Source organism: Podarcis muralis, chromosome 2, assembly GCF_964188315.1.
Source record: "Podarcis muralis chromosome 2, rPodMur119.hap1.1, whole genome shotgun sequence".
NCBI classification, from domain to species: domain Eukaryota; kingdom Metazoa; phylum Chordata; class Lepidosauria; order Squamata; family Lacertidae; genus Podarcis; species Podarcis muralis.
The window spans coordinates 16,165,296-16,186,636 of NC_135656.1; the positions used below are offsets into that span (position 1 = coordinate 16,165,296).

General features: G+C 44.4%; 2 protein-coding genes and 1 pseudogene across 3 annotated transcripts; all 3 read right to left on the bottom strand.

Moving 5' to 3' along the window:
- Positions 1-425: 425 nt before the first annotated feature.
- On the bottom strand, positions 426-3,919 carry TMT1A (thiol methyltransferase 1A). Its single transcript, XM_028710956.2, has 2 exons — positions 3,024-3,919; positions 426-1,976 (listed from the first exon to the last, which is right to left on the bottom strand). Exons 1-2 carry the CDS (start codon positions 3,522-3,524, stop codon positions 1,740-1,742), a joined length of 738 nt encoding a protein of 245 aa, XP_028566789.1. The 5' UTR covers positions 3,525-3,919; the 3' UTR covers positions 426-1,739.
- Positions 3,920-6,659: 2,740 nt separating this feature from the next.
- LOC144326888 (thiol S-methyltransferase TMT1A-like) lies at positions 6,660-11,548 on the bottom strand. The gene is made up of 2 exons (XM_077923940.1): positions 10,964-11,548; positions 6,660-8,150 (listed from the first exon to the last, which is right to left on the bottom strand). The coding sequence occupies exons 1-2, from the start codon at positions 11,531-11,533 to the stop codon at positions 7,914-7,916; spliced, it is 807 nt and encodes a 268-aa protein (XP_077780066.1). The 5' UTR covers positions 11,534-11,548; the 3' UTR covers positions 6,660-7,913.
- Positions 11,549-12,822: 1,274 nt separating this feature from the next.
- Positions 12,823-21,204, bottom strand: LOC114587070 (thiol S-methyltransferase TMT1A-like; annotated as a pseudogene). Its single transcript, XR_013391774.1, has 2 exons — positions 15,919-21,204; positions 12,823-13,084 (listed from the first exon to the last, which is right to left on the bottom strand). The product of XR_013391774.1 is annotated as a thiol S-methyltransferase TMT1A-like (transcript).
- Between the last annotated feature and the right edge of the window lie 137 nt (positions 21,205-21,341).

The following is a 21,341-nucleotide window of genomic DNA, read 5'->3' on the forward strand; positions in this document are numbered from 1 at the left end:
AAAGTACTGGAGCCTCAGCTTCACGATCTGTCCTTCCAGTGAGCACTCAGGGCTGATTTCCTTAAGAATGGATGCATTTGATCTTCTCCAACACCATAATTCAAAAGCATCAATTCTTCGGCGATCAGCCTTCTTTATGGTCCAGCTCTCACTTCCATACATCACTACTGGGAAAACCATGGCTTTAACTATACGGACCTTTGTTGGCAAGGTGACGTCTCTACTTCTCAAATTAGTTTTATCTTAAACAATAGCAAACACAGTAAATAAAGAGTTCACTTGTAATATGACAGTGGTTCAGTGCTCATGTCTTCTCATGTTTAATTCCTACGCTTAGGAGTTCATTGACCCTTTGATGAACTTATGAAGTTGGCATCAACCCCACTGCATATACTTAGGTAGGTATATGAAATATAGTCAAGAAATACCAGAATATCATGAACATTTATTAATCATCCACCATTACCAGGAATTGTAAAAATAAATCTGGCATACTGTTGGATTGTGAAATCTTGTTAAATATAAGGTTCCACATTGGCAAGGAAGATACATGCCCATACTGTTTATTTCTGAGGCTCATGATGATCATTCTTTTGCACTATTCGTCATTAAGATTTCCTACTGCTAGACCATTTTCAACCCCTGGCTCTTTATTCACCCCCTAAACTGTAGGGGGTCAATATCAACCACTTCCAGAACCCAGGTATAAATGCATATTTAACATGTAGAATATGGTAGTCCTAAAGGCATGTTAAAATAGGTTTGGGATAGAGTTTTATGTATAAAATATGTATTGCTATGTCATAAAAAATATATCAAAGTGGGTTGCAGCAATAAAACAACCATAAAGCAAAAATGATAAAGTTAAATACTGACATCAATTAACTACTGCTGAAGTAGGCAACTTTTGAACTGGTTCCTGTACCAACCCCTTTACCAGCAGTTTCATCAACAAAAAATTGTAATAGCTACATTACAAACACATCTTCACTTCTTAATATAGGTAACCATATATAGGGTCAGACTTTTTGTCCAACTCTGCCCGTGCTCACTACGCTGCCAGAGGTCTTGGACAATATTTTTTCCATGTCACCTGCAATTGGGTCCTAACAGGAAGCCCAAGGATTGCACCTTGTACTCTGTCACTGAGCGAGGGTCCCTTCCCCACCAGTTCATCTGCCATGGCTCTGCCCCTCACAGTCCTGGAATTGTTTGAAGCAAGTGGTGAGAATTCCCCAATCTCTACACCCCACTCAGATAATATTTAGGTGCCTGTCAGTAAAAGCTTCACCAGCTGATTTCTGCAGATCAAGTCAGCACAAGCTGGCCAGGCTGATTTCTTTTTCTGGCCAGTTAGCAATGTTATGTGTTTACACATATTTTTTAGGAGAAAAAAGCATGCAGAGAACTTTAAAATGGTGTCTTAGTAGTGCTTTAATTTGCAGTTAATTGATTTAAACAAGCTGTCGTTGACTATATTCTAAGATTTCCCCAGTCTGCTCTGCACTTTAGAAAGTAGAACTGAATTCCTTTCAGAGAAAGAAACTTCCTTTGAAATGTGTATATAAAAGGAGAAGCCTTAGCATGTTTACTCAGAAATAAAAATAAAAGTTCAGTGGGGCTTTCTCCCAAGTAACTGAGCATACTACTGTATTGCAGTCTGACACAGGAGCTGAACTCAGTGGAACATATTTTTCAGTAAACATTCATCTGATTGGATTGCACTGGTGAATTGAGAATTACTTTACAGCATAACCAATGATATGTGGCTGAATCGGTGTCCAGTGTAAGGGGACGTATATATGTTGCAGCTTTACATCTGAGAAATTTGCTTTGTCAAGAACACTCCAGATCTCTCTTGTTAAGCAGCATCCGTCAAAGAGAAGTTTCCATGTTGGGAAGAGAACTTGCTGCCAAAAGTAGCACCAGCTTGAATGGTCTGCAGCCACGTGTTCCAAGAAATAAAATGCTCCACCCTAAAGGAAAGGAGGAGACCATTTGAACAATAAGTATTCCAGGGAAATCAAGAGTGTAGGATGTTTTTGTGCATGATATAAGACCACTTTCAGTGCCTTAAAATCAATTTCACCAGGTATTTATTTTCCCCAAAATCTGACTGACCTACTTGTGCTTTGCTTCTTCCTTGCATAAATACCCGCGAAAATGTCAATATTCCAGTAGCTCGAAGGTCTAAGAGCTCCTACATATGTATGTTATTACAATCTGTTGCAAGCTGCATTGAGGATCATTCAGTCAAAAGGCAAAATATACAGCTTCTGAATGAATATTAGACTTGGGGCATTCGCAAACATGTAAGCCCAAGGGCTGATTACCTGCCACTAGCAATCTCCCTTCTGTCTGACAGGGAAATTTAGTACAAGGTTGGGGTCCGTAGTCAGTGGTCCCAAAAGGAATGCCAAATAGACACAGGCTTCAGTGAAGCTTTAGGCCTTTGTCAAAAGGAACATACACAAAGTCAGTCTGGTAAGACAGATGTCTTCTAAAGGTTGTATAGTTACTTATTTCCTTGGCTCAGGGATCGCATAAATCCATACCCGCCGACATTTATCCAATGAAAATAGGGACCTCCTAAGGAAACGTGGGACATTCCGGGATCGAATCAGAAACCGGGACGGCTTCTGTAACTCTGGGACTGTCCCTGGAAAATAGGGACACTCGGAAGGTCTGCAATCCTAGGCATGTTTATTCGGAAGCAAAGTCCCATTTAGTTCAGTGGAGCTTACCTCCCGATAAGCATGCTTACAATTGCACTGTAACACACAGCTTCTTACCAGGCCTGTTCAGAGCTTGTCTGAGGTCTGGGGTGGGAGTCTTGTTATTGGCATGACAGCGTAAGTTTGGGAGACCCTGGCGAGGGCCCCCATGCCATCTTCGAGGTCTGGAGCAAGTGAACCCCGCTGCTCCCTTCCTTTGCATCGGCCTGCTGCCTACTATACCCCTCTGAAATTGCATCTCTAACCCACCATGTCTCTTTTGCTGCCCTCTCCCCCTCAAATACTCACCGGCTTGAGGACTCTGCAGACTTCGCTCAGAACACTTTGCATGTCCCGCACGGAGCAGAGGACCAAAGTGGAAACAACGACATCGACGGAAGAATCGGCCACCTCCTGCAGATTCTCCGCCGGGGTCACCAAGAAGCTGTCAAACTGAAGGTGCTGGTTCTGGGCCATGCTTTTGGCTAGACTCCGTTGAAAGTGGGGGTTGGGGTCTGTACAGGTGACCCTGCAGTTGGCCGGGAAGAACTGGAAGTTGGAGCCCGTGCCGGTTCCTATCTCCAGTAGCCGCAGCTGCCCCGAGGGGCCTGCAAACTCCAACAAGTTGCGGAACAGCTCTTGTTTCTGCCTTGACATCTTCTTGTTGTAACTGGGTGCAAACTTCTCCATGAAGGCCGGGAAGATCTTCTTGCAGTAGGGCTGCCATACGCCTAAGTACGACAGCACGTATATGGGAAGGGCTAGCAGCTGGAGGCAGAGACGGAGGCAGAAGACCAGGGCTGTTGCCATTTCAACTCCTCCAGCCCAGTCTCGGATCTTTCACCCTCTTTTCCCCCTCGGAAGTCCAGAAGCAGGGGAAATAGCTTTGAGTTCTGTGCAAACATCAATATAGCCTATCTTGGAAAAGTTAGGACGTGGGTGGCTCTCTTTCCTCTATCATCGCTTAGTTCCAGTGCAGATCTCAAAGCAGGGTTGTGGACGAGGAGAGAGGAAGCTGCAAACTTCTTCCTAGGAACTTCCTAAGGATCACGTTACCCACTGACTTCCTCATTCAGCCTGAGCCTTTTGTTTTGACTGCCAAAAGCAGTCTTTGGCAATCTGCCAGAAGGGAAGGGAAGGAGGGTGACTGTGTAACTCTTTCTCCTCTGGTGTTCTGAAGCGCAAAAGCAGTTTGTTTTTTTTGCTTAACCCACAGCTTACTCAGATTTCTCTTACCTGTCACACATGTACACATGAGTGTGTACATATTTTTGTGAGGGGGAATAACTTGGGAAGGGCCTGGAGCTGGGGGCAGAGAGATATGAAGGCACACCTGTTTAGGGAAGTTTTTAATGTTTGATATTTTATCATGCTTTTAATATTCCGTTGGTAGCCTCCCAGAGTGGCTGGGGAAACCCAGCCAGATGGGCAGGGTATAAATAATAATAAAATTATTATTATTATTATTATTATTAGTAGTAGTAGTAGTAGTAGTAGTAGTAGTAGTAGTAGTATGATTATTACCTGCATTTTCCATTCAGAGGCAGCTTAACCCAAGGGTTTATTTTTTTGTGGGGAGGGATTAAGAAAAAAATCTGTGGAGGATATAATCACATAAGAGAGCCAGTGTGGTGCAGTGGTTAAGAGCGGTAGTCTCGTAATCTGGGGAACCGGGTTCGCGTCCCCTCTCCTCCACATGCAGCTGCTGGGTGACCTTGGGCTAGTCACACTTCTTTGAAGTCTCTCAGCCTCACTCACCTCACAGAGTGTTTGTTGTGGGGGAGGAAGGGAAAGGAGAATGTTAGCCGCTTTGAGACTCCTTAAAGGGAGTGAAAGGCGGGATATCAAATCCAAACTCTATAACTGATTAACATGTAGCCAAAACTTAAGTGTTTAGAACAACGTACCCTCAAACATTTATCTGATGAAAATACAGACATCCTATTTAATAATAGTAATAATAATAATAATATTTTTTCTCATTTATACCCCGCCCATCTGCCTGGGTTGTCCCAGCCACTCTGGACCACTTCTAACATATATAAAAACCTAATTAAACGTTTAAAAAACTTCCCTATATAGGGCTGCCTTCAGATGCCTTCTAAAGGTTGTATATTTACTTATCTCCTTGGCTCGAGTGTCCCGTAACTCCATACCCTGCAATATTTCTCCGATGGAAATAGGGACGTGCTAAGGAAAAGCGGAATCATATCAGAAACCGGGATGGCTTCTGTAAATCCAGGCATGTCCCTGGAAAATAGGGACACTTGGGAGGGTCTGGAACAATTTGTTCCTGCTCTAACTCATCCAAGTTGTTCAGCTCAAAGCAGCCTTGCAATCTCTCCCCATAGCTTTCCCTTGATGTCACTGCAACCTTTTGCGCCTCGGGCAGGGATCTAAAGACCTACCTTCTCTGCTCATGTTTTACGGAGAGTTCTTTTGTGCAAAGGACGGCTGTTACAACGGCGGCTCATTTGGGGCTAAGGGCTGCCATTAGCCAGCTAGTTTGGCAAATGTAGCATCAGGATGAAAGGACCTTTCACGGAAAGTTCAGTTTAACCCCACTGTTCGCCAACTCACTGCCCGACACACACCTCTTCAAAAAGCACTTTAATTGCTGGATTGTCTGTTCTATAGAGACATAATCCCTCTTGTACTGCAGCCCTATTTTGCCCCTGTTTTCATCTTCACCCTCCTGTCCATAGCTTCTTTTCTGCCTCCTTTTTGCAACCCCACTTATGCTCAGACCACACTCATAGTAACTGCCTGAACCTTCATCCCCAGTCCCACGCCTCCTTTTTTGCAGCCCCACTTTGGCACTCCCTCCTTTTCACTTTCACCCCTCTTTTCTCCTCTTTTTTTTCAAACTCCCCTTGCACCATCCTCATTTCCATGGCTCCTCAACCCTCCTGTTCTGCAGATATGTTACTGTACTCTTAAGAGGAATGGAACCTTAACAGCAAATCTGCCAGTTTGTTCAGTTAGAGAAGGCTGTGTGGAGAAGGGAGAGCATCTCATGCCTCCTTACTTTCCCGGCTGCTGCACAACAGCCCTGCAGTGCTGCCAGTTGAGTCTTAAGTCTCCAGCAGTTGCTGCCACCGCCACCCAATAAGGGGAGCAGGTGGCGCTGTGGCCTAAACCACCGAGCCTCTTGGGCTTGCCAATCGGAAGGTCGGCAGTTTCAATCCGCTCAATGGTGGTGAGCTCCCATTGCCGTGTCCCAGCTCCTGCCAACTTAGCAGTTCGAAAGCACACCAACACAAGTAGATAAATAGGTACTGCTGCGGCGGGAAGGTAAATGGCGTTTCCATGCGCTCTGGTTTCCGTCACGGTGTCCGTTGCACCAGAAGCAGTTTAGCCATGCTGGCCACATGACCTGGAAAGCTGTCTGTGGACAAACGCCGGCATCCTCAGCCTGAAAGCGAGATGAGCGCCACAACCCCATAGTCGCCTTTGACTGGACTTAACCGTCTGGGGGTCCTTTACCTTTCTACCTTTTACCACCAGCCTCATTTTTAGGCATCACCCACAGTCCCAGAACCCAAGAGGTGGAAGTGGGGGGGACTGGGGCTGCGCCAAAGCAATTCATTTTTTTATTTGGAAAAAAAAGACTCCTAGCAACTGCACCCTGCACTCCTCACCTGCACACAATGTAATGGGGAAAGGGCTAACTTCCAGCTGCCTTATCCCACTCCAAGATCAAAGCCGCTCCACCCACCCACCCACATCTTAAAGCCCTGGAACATTGGGACCAATGCACCCCCCATTTCCCAGACCGTTCGCTTACACGTTGCTCACAGTGTAAAAGCAGGCCACGCTCCCCGTCTTTCCGAGATCAAAGAAGAATGTGCTGGTTTCTTACGATGCTGATCTTCAACATTCAAATTAGCATGAATTCCATGCACATGGGGATTCCAGAACCCTGAGGTTGGTTACTGCACACACTTAAGCGGTCAAACTGTGAAGCTTTATTAGAAATAAAAGGGGAAGCAGGTAGAGGAAGCAGAATACAAAAATAAACCAAAGCGCTGCAGGACAGGGGTCACCAAACTTTCTGAGGCTGAGCTGTGGTGTGGCGTGGATCGGGGTGGTTTCCCTGGGTGCAAAATTTTAACACCCAGTGCTGCTTCAATACAGCTGTGTGGTTTCATCAGTGGACTCTGTTGAAGACGACTTCTCCATGTGAACCAGGAAGTGACCTCTTCAGAAAACGGAACGACTCTTCTTATCTCTGCAGCTGCGATCTCCTGGGTGACACGGATGCCATGAGGCATATATACCTCACCTGTTTCCCTTCATCCCACCCACCCCCTCCACGCAGCCACAGGCGCTGGCATGCCACGCTCTGCCACTGAGCCTGAGGGAACATTAGCAAACCTGATAAGCTGTTGTGGGCACACTCCACAACCTGTTATACCGGCTGCAGTAAGATGTTGCTCTTTTTTAAAAAATAATTTTTAATTAAATTTTCCATTTTAACAATCCAATCAAATCACATTAAATATTCCAAATTATACAATTAAATATCATATAGTCCAAATATTCTGCCAAATTTTAAATTTTTATTGGGACTTCCCATGCTTCAAGTTCGGGGGGGGGGCGCTCTGATCATCTCATATCTCTGCTGCCTTGAGTTTCTAATAGTTCCTTTAAATCTTCCTGTTGTTAACCTTCAGTAAAATTTTGCTTTAAGTGCAGGGAAGGGACTCCGTGGGTTTCAGGAAAGGCCTCTGTTAGCACGCGTTTGCCTGCAAGCACCACACTGGTAGCATCCGCAATAGGAACCTCTCAATCATCTTCCAAATTAAAAAGAAATTCTGTTTAAGATAATCAACAATGGCTGATATCCCAACCTCCATGGGGACCAGATGCTTCCAGGGAGAATAGTAATGGTAGTTCATGCATGCTCACGTATAAGTGAATGAGGCAAGCCCAAGCTATGTGTTATGGCAACGTTCACATCTGCATGGGAGCAGCTGGATTGTGGAAAGTGAAGGTAGCTGGACAGTCTGTCAAGCAGAAATAAAAAATGGATTGGCGATAAGATACATGTGTGTGCATCCAATTACAGATTGCACAAGAGCTTCACAGCCCATAGGTGACATAGTGATGGGCTGTGCTATAATTCTAATGATTAGGTTCTACACCTCAACCCAGAGACACCTGCATGAAGATCTTGTTCAGTAATTTATTTCCAAGCTACTTTACAGCATAACCTATGATATGCGGCCTAATAGGGGGCAATATTAAAGGGGCATGTATGTGCCGTAGCTTCAGCTCTGAGAAGCCAGCTTTTTCCAGGACTTTCCAGGTTTCTCTGGTCATGTGGCACCCGTCAAACAGACATGTCCAAGTTGGATCAGAGATCTGCTGCCAGAAAAGAGTCCAGCTGGAAGGAGCACCTGCAACGTGTTCTAGGAAGTAGTAAGCGCCACCCTGGAGAAACAGAAATGGAAGCATATAAGTTACTTTCTATTCTCCTTTGGAGTTCCTCAGATATTCCTTTGCACAATCAGCGCTAATGGTATCAGAGTGCTGTTAATTTTTCATGGCAACAGCCACTGTTCCCCTGAATTCTGTCCTGAATCTTCCCACATTCAGCTGCATTGGATGGCTTTGGGGTTCTGGTCTTATGAGAAGAACATGGAGAGCTCAGTTGGTTAGAGCATGGGGCTGAGAACGGCAAGGTTGCAGGTTCGATCCCTGTACGGGACAGCTGCATATTCCTGCCTTGTAGGGGGTTGGACTAGATGATCCTCAGGCTCCCTTCTAAGGCTCCCTTGTAATTCTCTGTCCGATTTCTCCATTTCGAACATCACATTACACATCTCCATCATTTGCCTTTTCTCACAGCTGCTACAAGCTGGGTCAACATCTTCACCAAACTATCTGCTATGGCTGCAAAGTCTCATCCCTGGTCACTTACCACCAATTCAGATTCCTGAGGTTATACGTGATTTTATTTTTATTTATCACCCCCAAATCACTCTACACTTGATTACTTTGAACTTCACAGGCCATTTTAATGCCCATTCGCTCAGTTCGGAGCAGGAGTGCCAACTTGAATAAAATATTGGGGAAGGCCAGGTATGCCCCTCCCCATATAATCAACCACAAGAAGTAGTACACAGACACACTCCATTTTAATCGTATTGCCCATCACCTATGGGGGTTCCTGGCCACTCAAATATTTTACTCGTGGGGTCAATGGGACCTCGGCCCCTAGGAGTTGGTTCTATGATTTGGAGAAATCCTTTTGGAGCTTTTCACAACTGCTTTTTGCCAACGTGAAAAATTGTCAAACTTGACCCCAGTTCAGTCCTTGGACATGTTAAGGATTAACAGGTTGAGTTTAAGGGCTCGTTTCTCAAATAACTGATTGTGCAAACTGTAAATTCAAGTATACTGTGAAGTGGTATGTAAACTGTTAAAAATTCTGAAGTTTATTCATGTTGGGTGCTTTTAGGATTGTGAACTGGGATAACTAACGGACCTTTTGGGCCCAAGGTTGCAGTCATGCTTAGCAAACCCTTTGAGAGCTGCATGCCAATGCTGAGATGGTCCAAAACTCAGTATGGATCCATACAGATGTAAGAGTTGAAAAGGGGAGCTATCCCTTTTCCTGGTTCATCAAATCAATTAACTGATGACCGAGGAGAGGGCAATTTACATCCCCACCAGGCCACTGGGCTTGAAGGAGAGGTTTAAATAACTTCATCCACCCTAGTACCCTGGCAGGTGTTTAACTAAGTAGACCTATTGAAATTATGGTAATCGCGGTGACTAAGAGAGGTTCATTCATTTTAATAGGTCTACTCTGCACTGAATGCTACCTTATTTCATTTTTTGTGGCAGCTGTCCAAATTGGTGGTGTTGCAGGGAGAAAGATAATAACTGTTTGGTCTGGATCATGTCCCTATGCTAAGAGTCCTGGATTTACATCCCGGTTTCTGATTTGATCCTGGAATGTCCTGCTTTTCCTCAGTCCCTATTTTCATCAGAGAAATGTTGGAGGATATGGAGTTATGTGACCCCCCAAGGCAAGGAGAAGACATCTGAAGGCAGCCCTGTATAGGGATTTAAAAAAAAATGTTTTATGTTTTATTATGTTTTTATGTATGTTGAAAGCAACCCAGAGTGGTTGGGGCAACCAATAATACAACTGCTGCTGCTGCTGTTTAATAGGATGTCCCTATTTTCATCAAATAAATGTTGGAGGGTATGGGATCTGTCACTAGAGTCAGTTAACAGCTTAGCCAAGGGTGATTTTGAGTTTGCCCCCGACTTTGCCAGTTTCATTGGTGAGCAGAGATGGAAGATGTCAAGGAAATCTCAGTGGGTGAAACAGATACATTTTACTCACTATACTTCGAAAGGAAAGAGAGGCTATAATGTGTTTAAAAAGCCATTCCCAAACATTCATCATTTTTTTTATTTTATTTTTAAAAAAAGGCAGGTGGGGATAGACACAAAACAAATGCAGAGAGGCTGAAATGTGAGAATGAGGAATAATAATAATAATAATAATAATAATAATAATAATAATAATAATAATTTATTTATTCATTCATTCATACATACATACAAGTTTCCCCAGCCACTCTGGATGGCTCCCAAAAGAATATTAAAAACACGATAAAAGATCAAACATTAAAAACGTCCCTAAACAGGGCTGCCTTCAGATGTCTTCTAAAAGTTTATTTCCTTGGCAGGGCGTTCCACAGGGTGGGTGCCACTACCGAGAAGGCCCTCTGTCTGGTTCCCTTCACTGCTCAAAGTGAGCGAACCGCCAGAAGGCCCTCGGAGCTGGATCTCAGTGTCCGGCTGAACGACGGGAGTGGAGAGGCAGCTTCAGGTATACTGGGCCTTCCTGCCCAACCCTCTTATCAGTTTCAACATGAGAGACAAGCATGTTTAAAAATTTGCTTTGGTCTTTCACAAGTGCGCAACAACAACGGACAAAATAATAAGAGGCATGTCTAGATTTGTCTAAAGTGCCCTCAATAACACAGAGTGTAGGATTGTTTCTTCCTAACTGTAGTTAGGGAGAAAAGCAAGGGAGTGATCCCAACATTTGCAACTTAAGAGAATGTAAATAGCTCAGAAGCCAGTTGGTTTACGCAGAAACAACCAGGGATCTGAATCCATCTACCTGCATTTGTGATTCCCCAATGGAAATAGAATTGACTAACACCCGAGAAGACACATGCCCCTGCAGTTACTGAATTGTCCTTGTTCTTCCCACTTACCGGTCTCAGCACCCGCAGAACTTCTTTCATAACTTGCTCGGGGCTCTTCACAGAGCATAGCACCAGCGTTGAAACCACCACATCCACCGATGCAGCTGGTACCTGGTGCAGGTCCTCAGCCGGAGCCACCAAACAGCGTTCCACCTCCACGTGTGGATTTTCAGCCAGGCTTTTGTTGTAAAACTTCTGGAAGTTGGGGTTCGGATCAGTGCATATGATTTTGCATCCCGCGGGGTAGAACTGAAAGTTGGTGCCTGTTCCTGCACCAATCTCCAACAGTGTGAGGGCTCCCGTAGGACTGGCAAAGTCCTTCAGGTTGCTGAACATTTCCTTTTTCTTGTCAGACATATACCTGTTATAAAGGATGGACGCCACGGACAAGAAGTAGGGGAATAACTTCTTGCAAAGGGGCTCCCAGATACCCAGATACCACAGCAAGTAAACAGGGAAGGCTAATATCTGGACGCATAACCTGAGCAGGACAACTAGGTATGTTGCTTCCATGTTAGCAAGAGGGCAGAAAACAGCAAAGTCAGAGGAGAAGAGAAAGCGCCCAGCGTTGGGCGTCATGTATTTAAAGACTCTAACCCCTCCTCCGAATTGGCCACAATCAAAACTCCCCAGTAACCCAATTTAACTAATTATGCCTTGGGTTATCCGATTCTGCCCAGCAACAACAGGGTGGCTTGTATCCCTCAACCGCAACACGTGCTCTCTGTTAGGGAGAACACGCTGTACTAGAGCCCTTGGCAGTGACCACACTGGCTGCAAGATCTCAAAGGGTGGAGAGGGATGTTGTTCATAAACTAAACACACACACACACACACACACACACACACACACACACACACACACACACTGACCAATAACCTTGCCCCTGTCAGAGGGAACTTAAAAACTGTATTTGCTGTCTTTAAGAGGGAAATAATCTCATTTAGGGGGTATTCTAACACTTTATTGCAGACATACCCCGCGGTCCTAAATGCCGGATTTACGTATAAGCTAAACAAGTTATAGCTTAGGGCCCCACTGTCTTGGAGGCTCCCCCTCAAATTTGAAGGAAACCAAACTTGTACATTTCCAAAATATAAGATAAAAAACAAATAAAACAAAACATACATACACCAACACTGTTTTGTGTTGTGTAGGCTTTAAGTGCAGGGAAGGGACTCCGTGAGTTTCAGGAAAGGTCTCTGTTAGCACCACACTGGCAGCACCTGCGATAGGAACCTCTCAGTCATCTTCCAAATTAAAAAGAAATTCTGTTAAAGGTAATCGACAATGGTGTGGTGTAGTGGTTAAGAGTGGTGGACATGTAATCTGGTGAACTGGGTTTGCTTCCCCGCTCTTCCACATACAGCTGCTGGGTGACCTTGGGCTAGTCACACTTCTCTGAAGTCTCTCAGCCTCACTCACCTTACAGAGTGTTTTTTGTGGAGGAGGAAGGGAAAGGAGATTGTTAGCCACTTTGAGACTCCTTAAGGGGAGTGAAAGGCGGGATATCAAGTCCAAACTCTTCTTCTTCTGATATCCCAACCTCCATGGGGATCAGATGCTTCCAGAGAGAATAGTAATGGTAGTTCATGCATGCTCACGTGGAAGTGAATGAGGCAAGCCCAAGCTATGTGTTATGGCAACATTCACATCTGCATGGGAGTAGCTGGATTGTGGAAAGTGAAGGTAGCTGGACAGTTTGTCAAGCAGAAATAAAAAATGGATTGGCGATAACATACATGTGTGTGCATCCAATTACAGATTGCACAAGAGCTTCACAGGCCATAGGTGACATAGTGATGGGCTGTGCTATAATTCTAATGATTAGGTTCTACACCGCAACCCAGAGAAACCTGCATGGAGATCTTGTTCAGTAATTTATTTCCAAGCTACTTTACAGCATAACCTATGATATGCGGCCTAATAGGGGGCCATTTTAAAGGGGCATCTATGTGCCGTAGCTTCAGCTCTGAGAAGCCAGCTTTTTCCAGGTCGTTCCAGGTTTCTCTGGTCATGTGGCACCCGTCAAACAGACATATCCAAGTTGGATCATAGATCTGCTGCCAGAAGAGAGTCCAGCTGGAAGGAGCACCTGCAACGTGTTCTAGGAAGTAGAAAGCGCCACCCTGGAGAAAAAGAAATGGATGCATATAAGTTACTTTCTATTCTCCTTTGGAGTTCCTCAGATATTCCTTTGCACAATCAGCGCTAATGGTATCAGAGTGCTGTTAATTTTTCATGGCAACAGCCACTGTTCCCCTGAATTCTGTCCTGAATCTTTCCACATTCAGTTGCATTGGATGGCTTTGGGGTTCTAGTCTTATGAGAAGAACATGGAGAGCTCAGTGGGTTAGAGCGTGGTGCTGAGAATGGCAAGGTTGCAGGTTCGATCCCTGTACGGGACAGCTGCTTATTCCTGCCTTGTAGGGGGTTGGACTAGATGATCCTCAGGCTCCCTTCTAATTCTACAATTCTATGATTTCTCTGTCTGCTTTCTCCATTCCAAGCATAACATTACACATCTCCATATTTGCCTTTTCTCACAGCTGCTACAAGCTGGGTCAACCTCTTCACCAAACTATCTGCTATGGCTGCAAAGTCTCATCCCTGGTCACTTACCACCAATTCAGATTCCTGAGGTTATACGTGATTTTATTTTTATTTATCACCCCCAAATCACTCTACTTTTGATTACTTTGAACTTCATTGGCCATTTTAATGCCCATTCGCTCAGTTTGGAGAAGGAGTGCCAACTTGAATAAAATATTGGGGAAGGCCAGGTATGCCCCTCCCCATATAATCAACCACAAGAAGTAGTACACAGACACACTCCATTTTAATCGTATTGCCCATCACCTATGGGGGTTCCTGGCCCCCTCAAATGTTTTATTCGTGGGGTCAGTGGGACCTCGGCCCCTAGGAGTTGGTCCTATGGTTTGGAGAAATCCTTTTGGAGCTTTTCACAACCCCTTTTTGCATTAACCAACGTGAAAAATTTGGTATCATTGTCAAACTTGACCCCAGTTCAGTCCTTGGACATGTTAAGGATTAACAGGTTGAGTTTAAGGGCTCGTTTCTCAAATAACTGATTGTGAAAACTAAATTCATGTACCGGTACACTGTGAACTGGTATGTAAACTGTTCAGAATTCCGAAGTTTATTTATGTTGGGTGCTTTTAGGATTGTGAACTGGGATAACTAACGAACCTTTTGGGCCCAAGGTTGCAGTCATGCTTAGCAAACCCTTTGAGAGCTGCATGCCAATGCTGAGATGGTCCAAAACTCAGTATGGATCCATACAGATGTAAGAGTTGAAAAGGGGAGCTATCCCTTTTTCCTGGTTCATCAAATAAATTAACTGATGACCGAGGAGAGGGCAATTTACATCCCCACCAGGCCACTGGGCTTGAAGGAGAGGTTTAAATAACTTCATCCACCCTAGTACCCTGGCAGGTGTTTAACTAAGTAGACCTATTGAAATTACGGTAATCACGGTGACTAAGAGAGGTTCATTCATTTTAATAGGTCTACTCTGCACTGAATGCTACCTTATTTCATTTTTTGTGGCAGCTGTCCAAATTGGTGGTGTTGCAGGGAGAAAGATAATAACTGTTTGGTCTGGATCATGTCCCTATGCTAAGAGTTCTGGATTTACGTCCTGGTTTCTGATTTGATCCTGGAATGTCCTACTTTACCTCAGTCCCTATTTTCATCAGATAAATGTTAGAGGATGTGGAGTTATGTGACCCCCCAAGCCAAGGAGATAAGTAACTATACAACCTTTAGAAAACATCTGAAGGCAGCCCTGTATAGGGATTAAAAAAAAAATGTTTTATGTTTTATCATGTTTTTATGTATGTTGAAAGCCGCCCTTAGTAGTTGGGGCAATCAATAATACAATTGCTGCTGTTGTTGTTTAATAGGATGTTCCTATTTTCATCAAATAAATGTTGGAGGGTATGGGATCTGTCACTAGAGTTAGTTAACAGCTTAGCCAAGGGTGATTTTGAGTTTCCCCCCGACTTTGCCAGTTTCATTGGTAAGCAGAGATGGAAGATGTCAAGGAAATCTCAGTGGGTGAAACAGATACATTTTACTCACTATACTTCGAAAGGAAAAAGAGGCTATAATGTGTTTAAAAAGCCATTCCCAAACATGCATCATTCTATTATTATTTTTTTTAAGGCAGGTGGGGATAGACACAAAACAAATGCAGAGAGGCTGAAATGTGAGAATGAGGAATAATAATAATAATTTATTTATTTATTTATTTATTCATTCATACATACAAGTTTCCCCAGCCACTCTGGATGGCTCCCAACAGAATATTAAAAACACGATAAAAGATCAAACATTAAAAACGTCCCTAAAGAGGGCTGTCTTGAGATGTCTTCTAAAAGTTTATTTCCTTGGCAGGGCGTTCCACAGGGTGGGCGCCACTACCGAGAAGGCCCTCTGTCTGGTTCCCTTCACTGCTCAAAGTGAGCGAACCGCCAGAAGGCCCTCGGAGCTGGATCTCAGTGTCCGGCTGAACGACGGGAGTGGAGAGGCTGCTTCAGGTATACTGGGCCTTCCTGCCCAACCCTCTTATCCGTTTCAACATGAGAGACAAGCATGTTTAAAATTTCGCTTTGCTCTTTCACAAGTGCACAATGGACAATATAATAAGAGGCATGTCTTTATCTGTCTAAGGTACCCTCAATAACACAGAGTGTGGGATTGTTTCTTCCTAACTGTAGTTAGGGAGAAAAGCAAGGGAGTGATCCCAATATTTGCAACTTATGAGAATGTAAATAGCTCAGAAGCAAGTTGGTTTACGCAGAAACAACAAGGGATCCGAATCCATCTACCTGCATTTGTGATTGCCCAACGGATATAGAATTGACTAACACCCGAGAATACACCATGCCCCTGCAGTTACTGAATTGTCCTTGTTCTTCCCACGGCGTGAGCTACTTACCGGTCTCAGCACCCGCAGAACTTCTTTCATAACTTGCTCCGGGCTCTTCACAGAGCATAGCACCAGCGTTGAAACCACCACATCCACCGATGCAGCTGATACCTGGTGCAGGTCCTCAGCTGGAGCCACCAAACAGCGTTCCACCTGAGGGGGGGATTTTCAGCCAAGCTCTTGTTGAGAAAGTTCTGGAAGTTGCAGTTCGGATCAGTGCATATTATTTTGCATTCCACGGGGTAGAACTGAAAGTTGGAGCCAGTTCCTGTGCCAATCTCCAGCAGTGTGAGGGCCCCCGTAGGACTGGCAAAGTCCTTCAGGTTGCTGAACATTTCCCTTTTCTTGTCGGACATCTGCTTATTATAACTGATTGTCACCACAGCCATGAAGTAGGGGAATAACTTCTTGCAAAGGGGTTTCCAGATACCCAGATACCACAGCAAGTAAGCAGGGAAGGCTAATATCTGGACGCATAACCTGCGCAGGATAACTAGGCATGTTGCTTCCATGTTAGCAGGAGGGCAGAAAACAGCAAAGGCAGAGGAGAAGTGAAAGTCAGTCGCAGAGTCTCGAGGGTGGGGCTTGTTATTATCTGTTGCTTCCAGTCCTCAAAGATATCAAAGGGGGGAAAGAAATATTGTTAATAAACTCCACACGCACACAAACTCACCAATAGCATGGTTTGTGCATGCACTTGTAATCTTGCCCATCAGAGGAACTTAAAAACTGTATTTGCTGTCTTTTAGAGGGAAATAATCTCATTTAGGGGGTATTCTTACACTTTATTGCAGCAGTGTACTCCGCGGTCCTGTAGTAACCCAAAGTGAATGTTGGTTTAAATTTGTTACAAGCTTTTCCTAAATAATAGGGGGAAACCCTTTCCCCATGGCAGAACTCTTTCACACCAAAACTGCGGTGAAAAATGTTGGGGTGGAAGGATTTGCTCCCTCTGAGTTGAAACTACGGTCGTCTTCAGTGATATATTTGCTTCCCTTGTGGATTTGTTTTTTTGTCTCAAGCAGCTGCAGACTTGAGCAGCAGTCCTGCCCTGCAAATGCTTTTCTTTTATTCGCTCTGGCTGTTCTTTTATATATATATATAAATTTTCCAACATACATTTATAATATCCATTCTAAATTTAATCACATATTTTCTCTTTTTGACTTCCTTCAACCTCTCTGACAATCATCCATTATTCAAATTCTTAAATACGCATTTCCTAATTTTATATTGCATTTTTTTCTCCCAAACTTGTACTTGATACAATGTATGTGGAGAGATGATTTCCAGAGCCCATGGGTAAAAAATTTACAGCTGAAAATTACGGCAATGGGAATCTCCTCATCCAAATTACTAGAGCAGGACATAGTTCCAGCTAAAAGAACAGTAACCTGTAAGCTAGAGGAGATGGACTTGCAGCAGACGATGGTCTTGGGCAATGGTACCTGCTCACCTCTAAACCTTGGTTTATTACCCCTCTTAAGGCTCCCAAACTATTTGAATTCCTTAACTTCTTCGGCTCATAGATACGCCTTTGTAAAGGCAAGATTCAACACCTTCCCATCGAACGTGCTGAGAAATAGATTCTCCAATGGACAGATATCGCTCTTATGTGATTGTAATTGTGGGGCACCGGAATCGTTGCATCACATAATCTTTGACTGTGCTTTTCACTCACCGGCCAGGAGCAAGTTTCTTGCTCAATATCTAAAGGGAATTGCCGATGATACGAATGAAGCCAAACTGAGATATCTATTAAATGATGATGACCCCCTAAGATCACTCACGGTTGCCAGATTCTTGATCAGCGTCCTATCCCTAAAGAAGAGAAACGGACTCCTGTGTGGCTCAGATAATCCCTTTAAACCATGATCTATGTTTTAGGATGTAATTAGGTGATATCACCATTGATGTCTTCTATTAATTTATGAGCAGAGGGCGATGTTTATGTTACAAATTTATTGTAATGTATGATGTTGGTCTTTTGTTTTTGTTTTGCTTTGGTTCTTGTCTGTTTTTGTAAGTTTTGGCGGTTTTAAATTTGGAGGTTTAGTATATTATGTTGGTATGGGAAACTGTCGTGTGACGGGCCAATGGCCGTAATAAAGATCAATCCAATCCAATCCAATATATTGCATTTTATAAACCTTCACACCCTTAGTTTTCATCAATACAATAGTCCTCTATCATTTACAGAACTTCTTGAAATCCCACTAGCGTTATGTGCTCATCACATACACATTTCAGATAGTCTGAAAATTTTCCCCAGTCTTCAAGGAACTTTTATCTCGTATATATCTGATCTTTCCTGTTAGTTTGTCTAGTTCAGCATAGTCCATCAGTTTCATTCTCCATTCTTTGAGCGTCGGCAGTTGTTCCTGTTTCCATTTTTGGGCCAATAATATTCTTGCTGCTGTTACTGCATATTGGAAAATTTATTTCATTTCCTACTATTCCTAGAAGAAAAGCCTCTGGTTTCTTAACAAACGTATATTTCAACATCTTTTTCATCTCATTATATATCATTTCCCAGAAGCCCTTCACCTTCTTACAGTCCCACCACATATGGTAAAATGTTCCGTCTTTTTCTTTACATTTCCAACACTTATTACATGTTTTATACATTTTTGCCAGTTTCACAAGTGTGATGTACCATGTATAAATCATTTTCATAACATTTTCCTTTAACGCAGTACATGCCGTAAATTTTATATTTTCATTCCATAGTTTTATCCAATCGTTAAACTGTATATTTATATCTCTCGCCCAGTGTATCATAACCGATTTAACTTCCTCATCTTTTGTATACCATTCTAGCAAGATTTTATACATTTTGGAGAAAATTTTATTTTCATTGTTTATTATTTCTATTTGAAATTTAGATTCTTTTTCCTCATAACCTCTTTCTTTTAAGTCCTTTTAAACATTTTGTTAACCTGATAATAATGCAACCAATCATACACATACTCTTTCACTTCTTCATAGGGTTTCATTTTCCATTTTCCTCCTTCCTTTATAATCAATTCTTTATATGTATTCCAGCTCCCCCTCATATTAACTTCCTTAAGACTCATAACTTCTAACGGAGTCAGCCAGTGGGGAGTTTTTGATTCTAATAAACTTCTATATCTCTCCCATATTTCTATGAGAGATCTTCTAAAGATGTGGTTTTCGACAGTGGCGTAGCGTGGGGGGTGCCAGGGGTGCCGGCCGCACCGGGCGCAACATCGGGGGGGGGCGCGAGTCCAGAGGGAAGGGACAAGTTCCTTCCTCCGCCGGGCTCCCCGCCGCCACCGCCAGCCTTGCGCCCTAGTGCGCGCGCGCCCCCCGCCGCTGCTGTGGCTGCGCTCCACTCACTGCTCGCAGGAGGAGCAGCCGCTGCAGCATCGCCGACGCCGCCACCGACGCCTGGCCGGGCACGGGCAGCCTCCGCACCCCGCCGCCGCCGCCATCCCCTCGGCCCAGCCACAGGCGGCGGCTGCTTCTGCCGACTGGGAAGGAGAAGAGCTCCGAGGGGCCTCGCTGCGCACTGCGCTCCCCAAAACCCTCTGAGAGGAAGCCGGCGGGCGGGCGAGGGTCTCCCGGCGGAAGGGGGTGGCGCTGGCTCTGGCTCTCAGCGCAAGTCTCAGCCGCCGGGGGGGGGCGAGGACGGAGCACGGCTGGAAGCCCCTGGACCCGGCCGGGAGAAGGAGAGGCGCTCGCCAAGCCCGGATCTGGAGCTCCACCTACAGCCCAAGGAGAGGAGGGGGCGGGGAGGCGCCCGAGTGGAGGGGGCTTCGGCTGCCTCGGCCCGCAGGGGCTCCGCAAATAATAAAATTAATAAATTCCTGCTGAGCCTTTTGGGGGGTCCCTTGGCTCTTTCGCTCGCCCCCAGCCCCAGTGGCGTAGCGTGGGGGGGTGCAGGGGGGGCCGGGCGCAACATCGGGGGGGGGGGGCGCGCTCGCACTCGAGTGCTAAAATCCACGGGTTAGGGGGCGCAAATTACTTGCCTTGCCCCGGGTGCTGACAACACGCTACGCCACTGGTTTTGAAGCCTTTATGAATCTTTCTTTTCTCACACCATAGATATGCGTGCCAGCCAAATCTATTATCAAAACCTTCTAAATCCAATAACTCAGTATTTTTTAACTTTATCCATTCTTTCAGCCAGCAGAGACATGAAGCTTCATAATATAACTTCAAGTCTGGCAGGGCGAAGCCTCCTCTTTCTTTCGCATCCGTTAATAACTTATACATAATTCTTGGCTTCTTACCCTGCCAGATATATCTTGAAATTGCTCTTTGCCACTCTTTAAATATAGCTGTCCCCTTAATTATTGGAATTGTCTGAAATAAGAATAACATCTTTGGCAGCTGCCACTCTGGCTGTTCTTTTGTTCTCTCGGTGGCAGAAGAGACATGGACACCTGATGGTTTTTATGACCTACTTTAGGTTAATTATAAATTAACCTAAACTGCATAACGTCAGATTTTTTGTGATTTTTTTCAAAAAAAGATTTCCTGCAGCTTACGGTGTCAAGGCCTGATTTCTTAGTGTAGGATAAAAACCCTTTGGTTTTCACCGCTAAACCTTTCAGAGTGGCATTTGCAACCGTTTGGCACCATTTATGAGTGAATTGCATAACGTCAGGATTTTAGTGAAATTCTGACCACGCGGGTAATATAAAAACCCTTCTGTTGAGATTAGAATATAGGCATACAGCGATCCTTTCAGAATAACTGGGCCCTGTAACAGGATCAGTGCTGGATTTACGTACTGTATAAGCTAAGCAAGCTATAGTTTAGGGCCCCACTCTGTTAGAGCCCCCAAAAAATTAAAGGAAAAAACCTTGGATGTACATTTCCAAAATGTAAGATAAAAAAATAAAATAAAACCTACATACAGCAACAGTGTTTTATGTTGTGTAGGCTCCTATGATGTAAGTAATGGGCCCCACCTGCTAGCCTGCCCCCTAAAATATCAGTGGTTTGCTCATTTCTATATATAAGGGGCTACAATCTGCTATTTATAATTATTAGTAGTTTGCATCATATACCGTATTTTTCGCCCTATAGGACGCACTTTTCCCCCTCCAAAAATGAAGGGGAAATGTGTATGCATCCTATGGGGTGAATACAGGTTTTCGGTGAAGCCTGGAGAGCGAGAGGCATCGGTGCGCACTGACCCCTCTCGCTCTCCAGGCTTCAGGAAGCTATCCGCAAGCCTTGTGAGCCCAGGGGAGTTCCCAGGAGCAGCTGGATTGTGGAAAGTGAAGGTAGCTGGACAGTCTGTCAAGTGGAAATAAAAAATGGATTGGCGATAACATACATGTGTGTGCATCCAATTACAGATTGCACAAGAGCTTCACAGGCCATAGGTGACATAGTGATGGGCTGTGCTATAATTCTTATGATTAGGTTCTACACCCCAACCCAGAGACACCTGCATG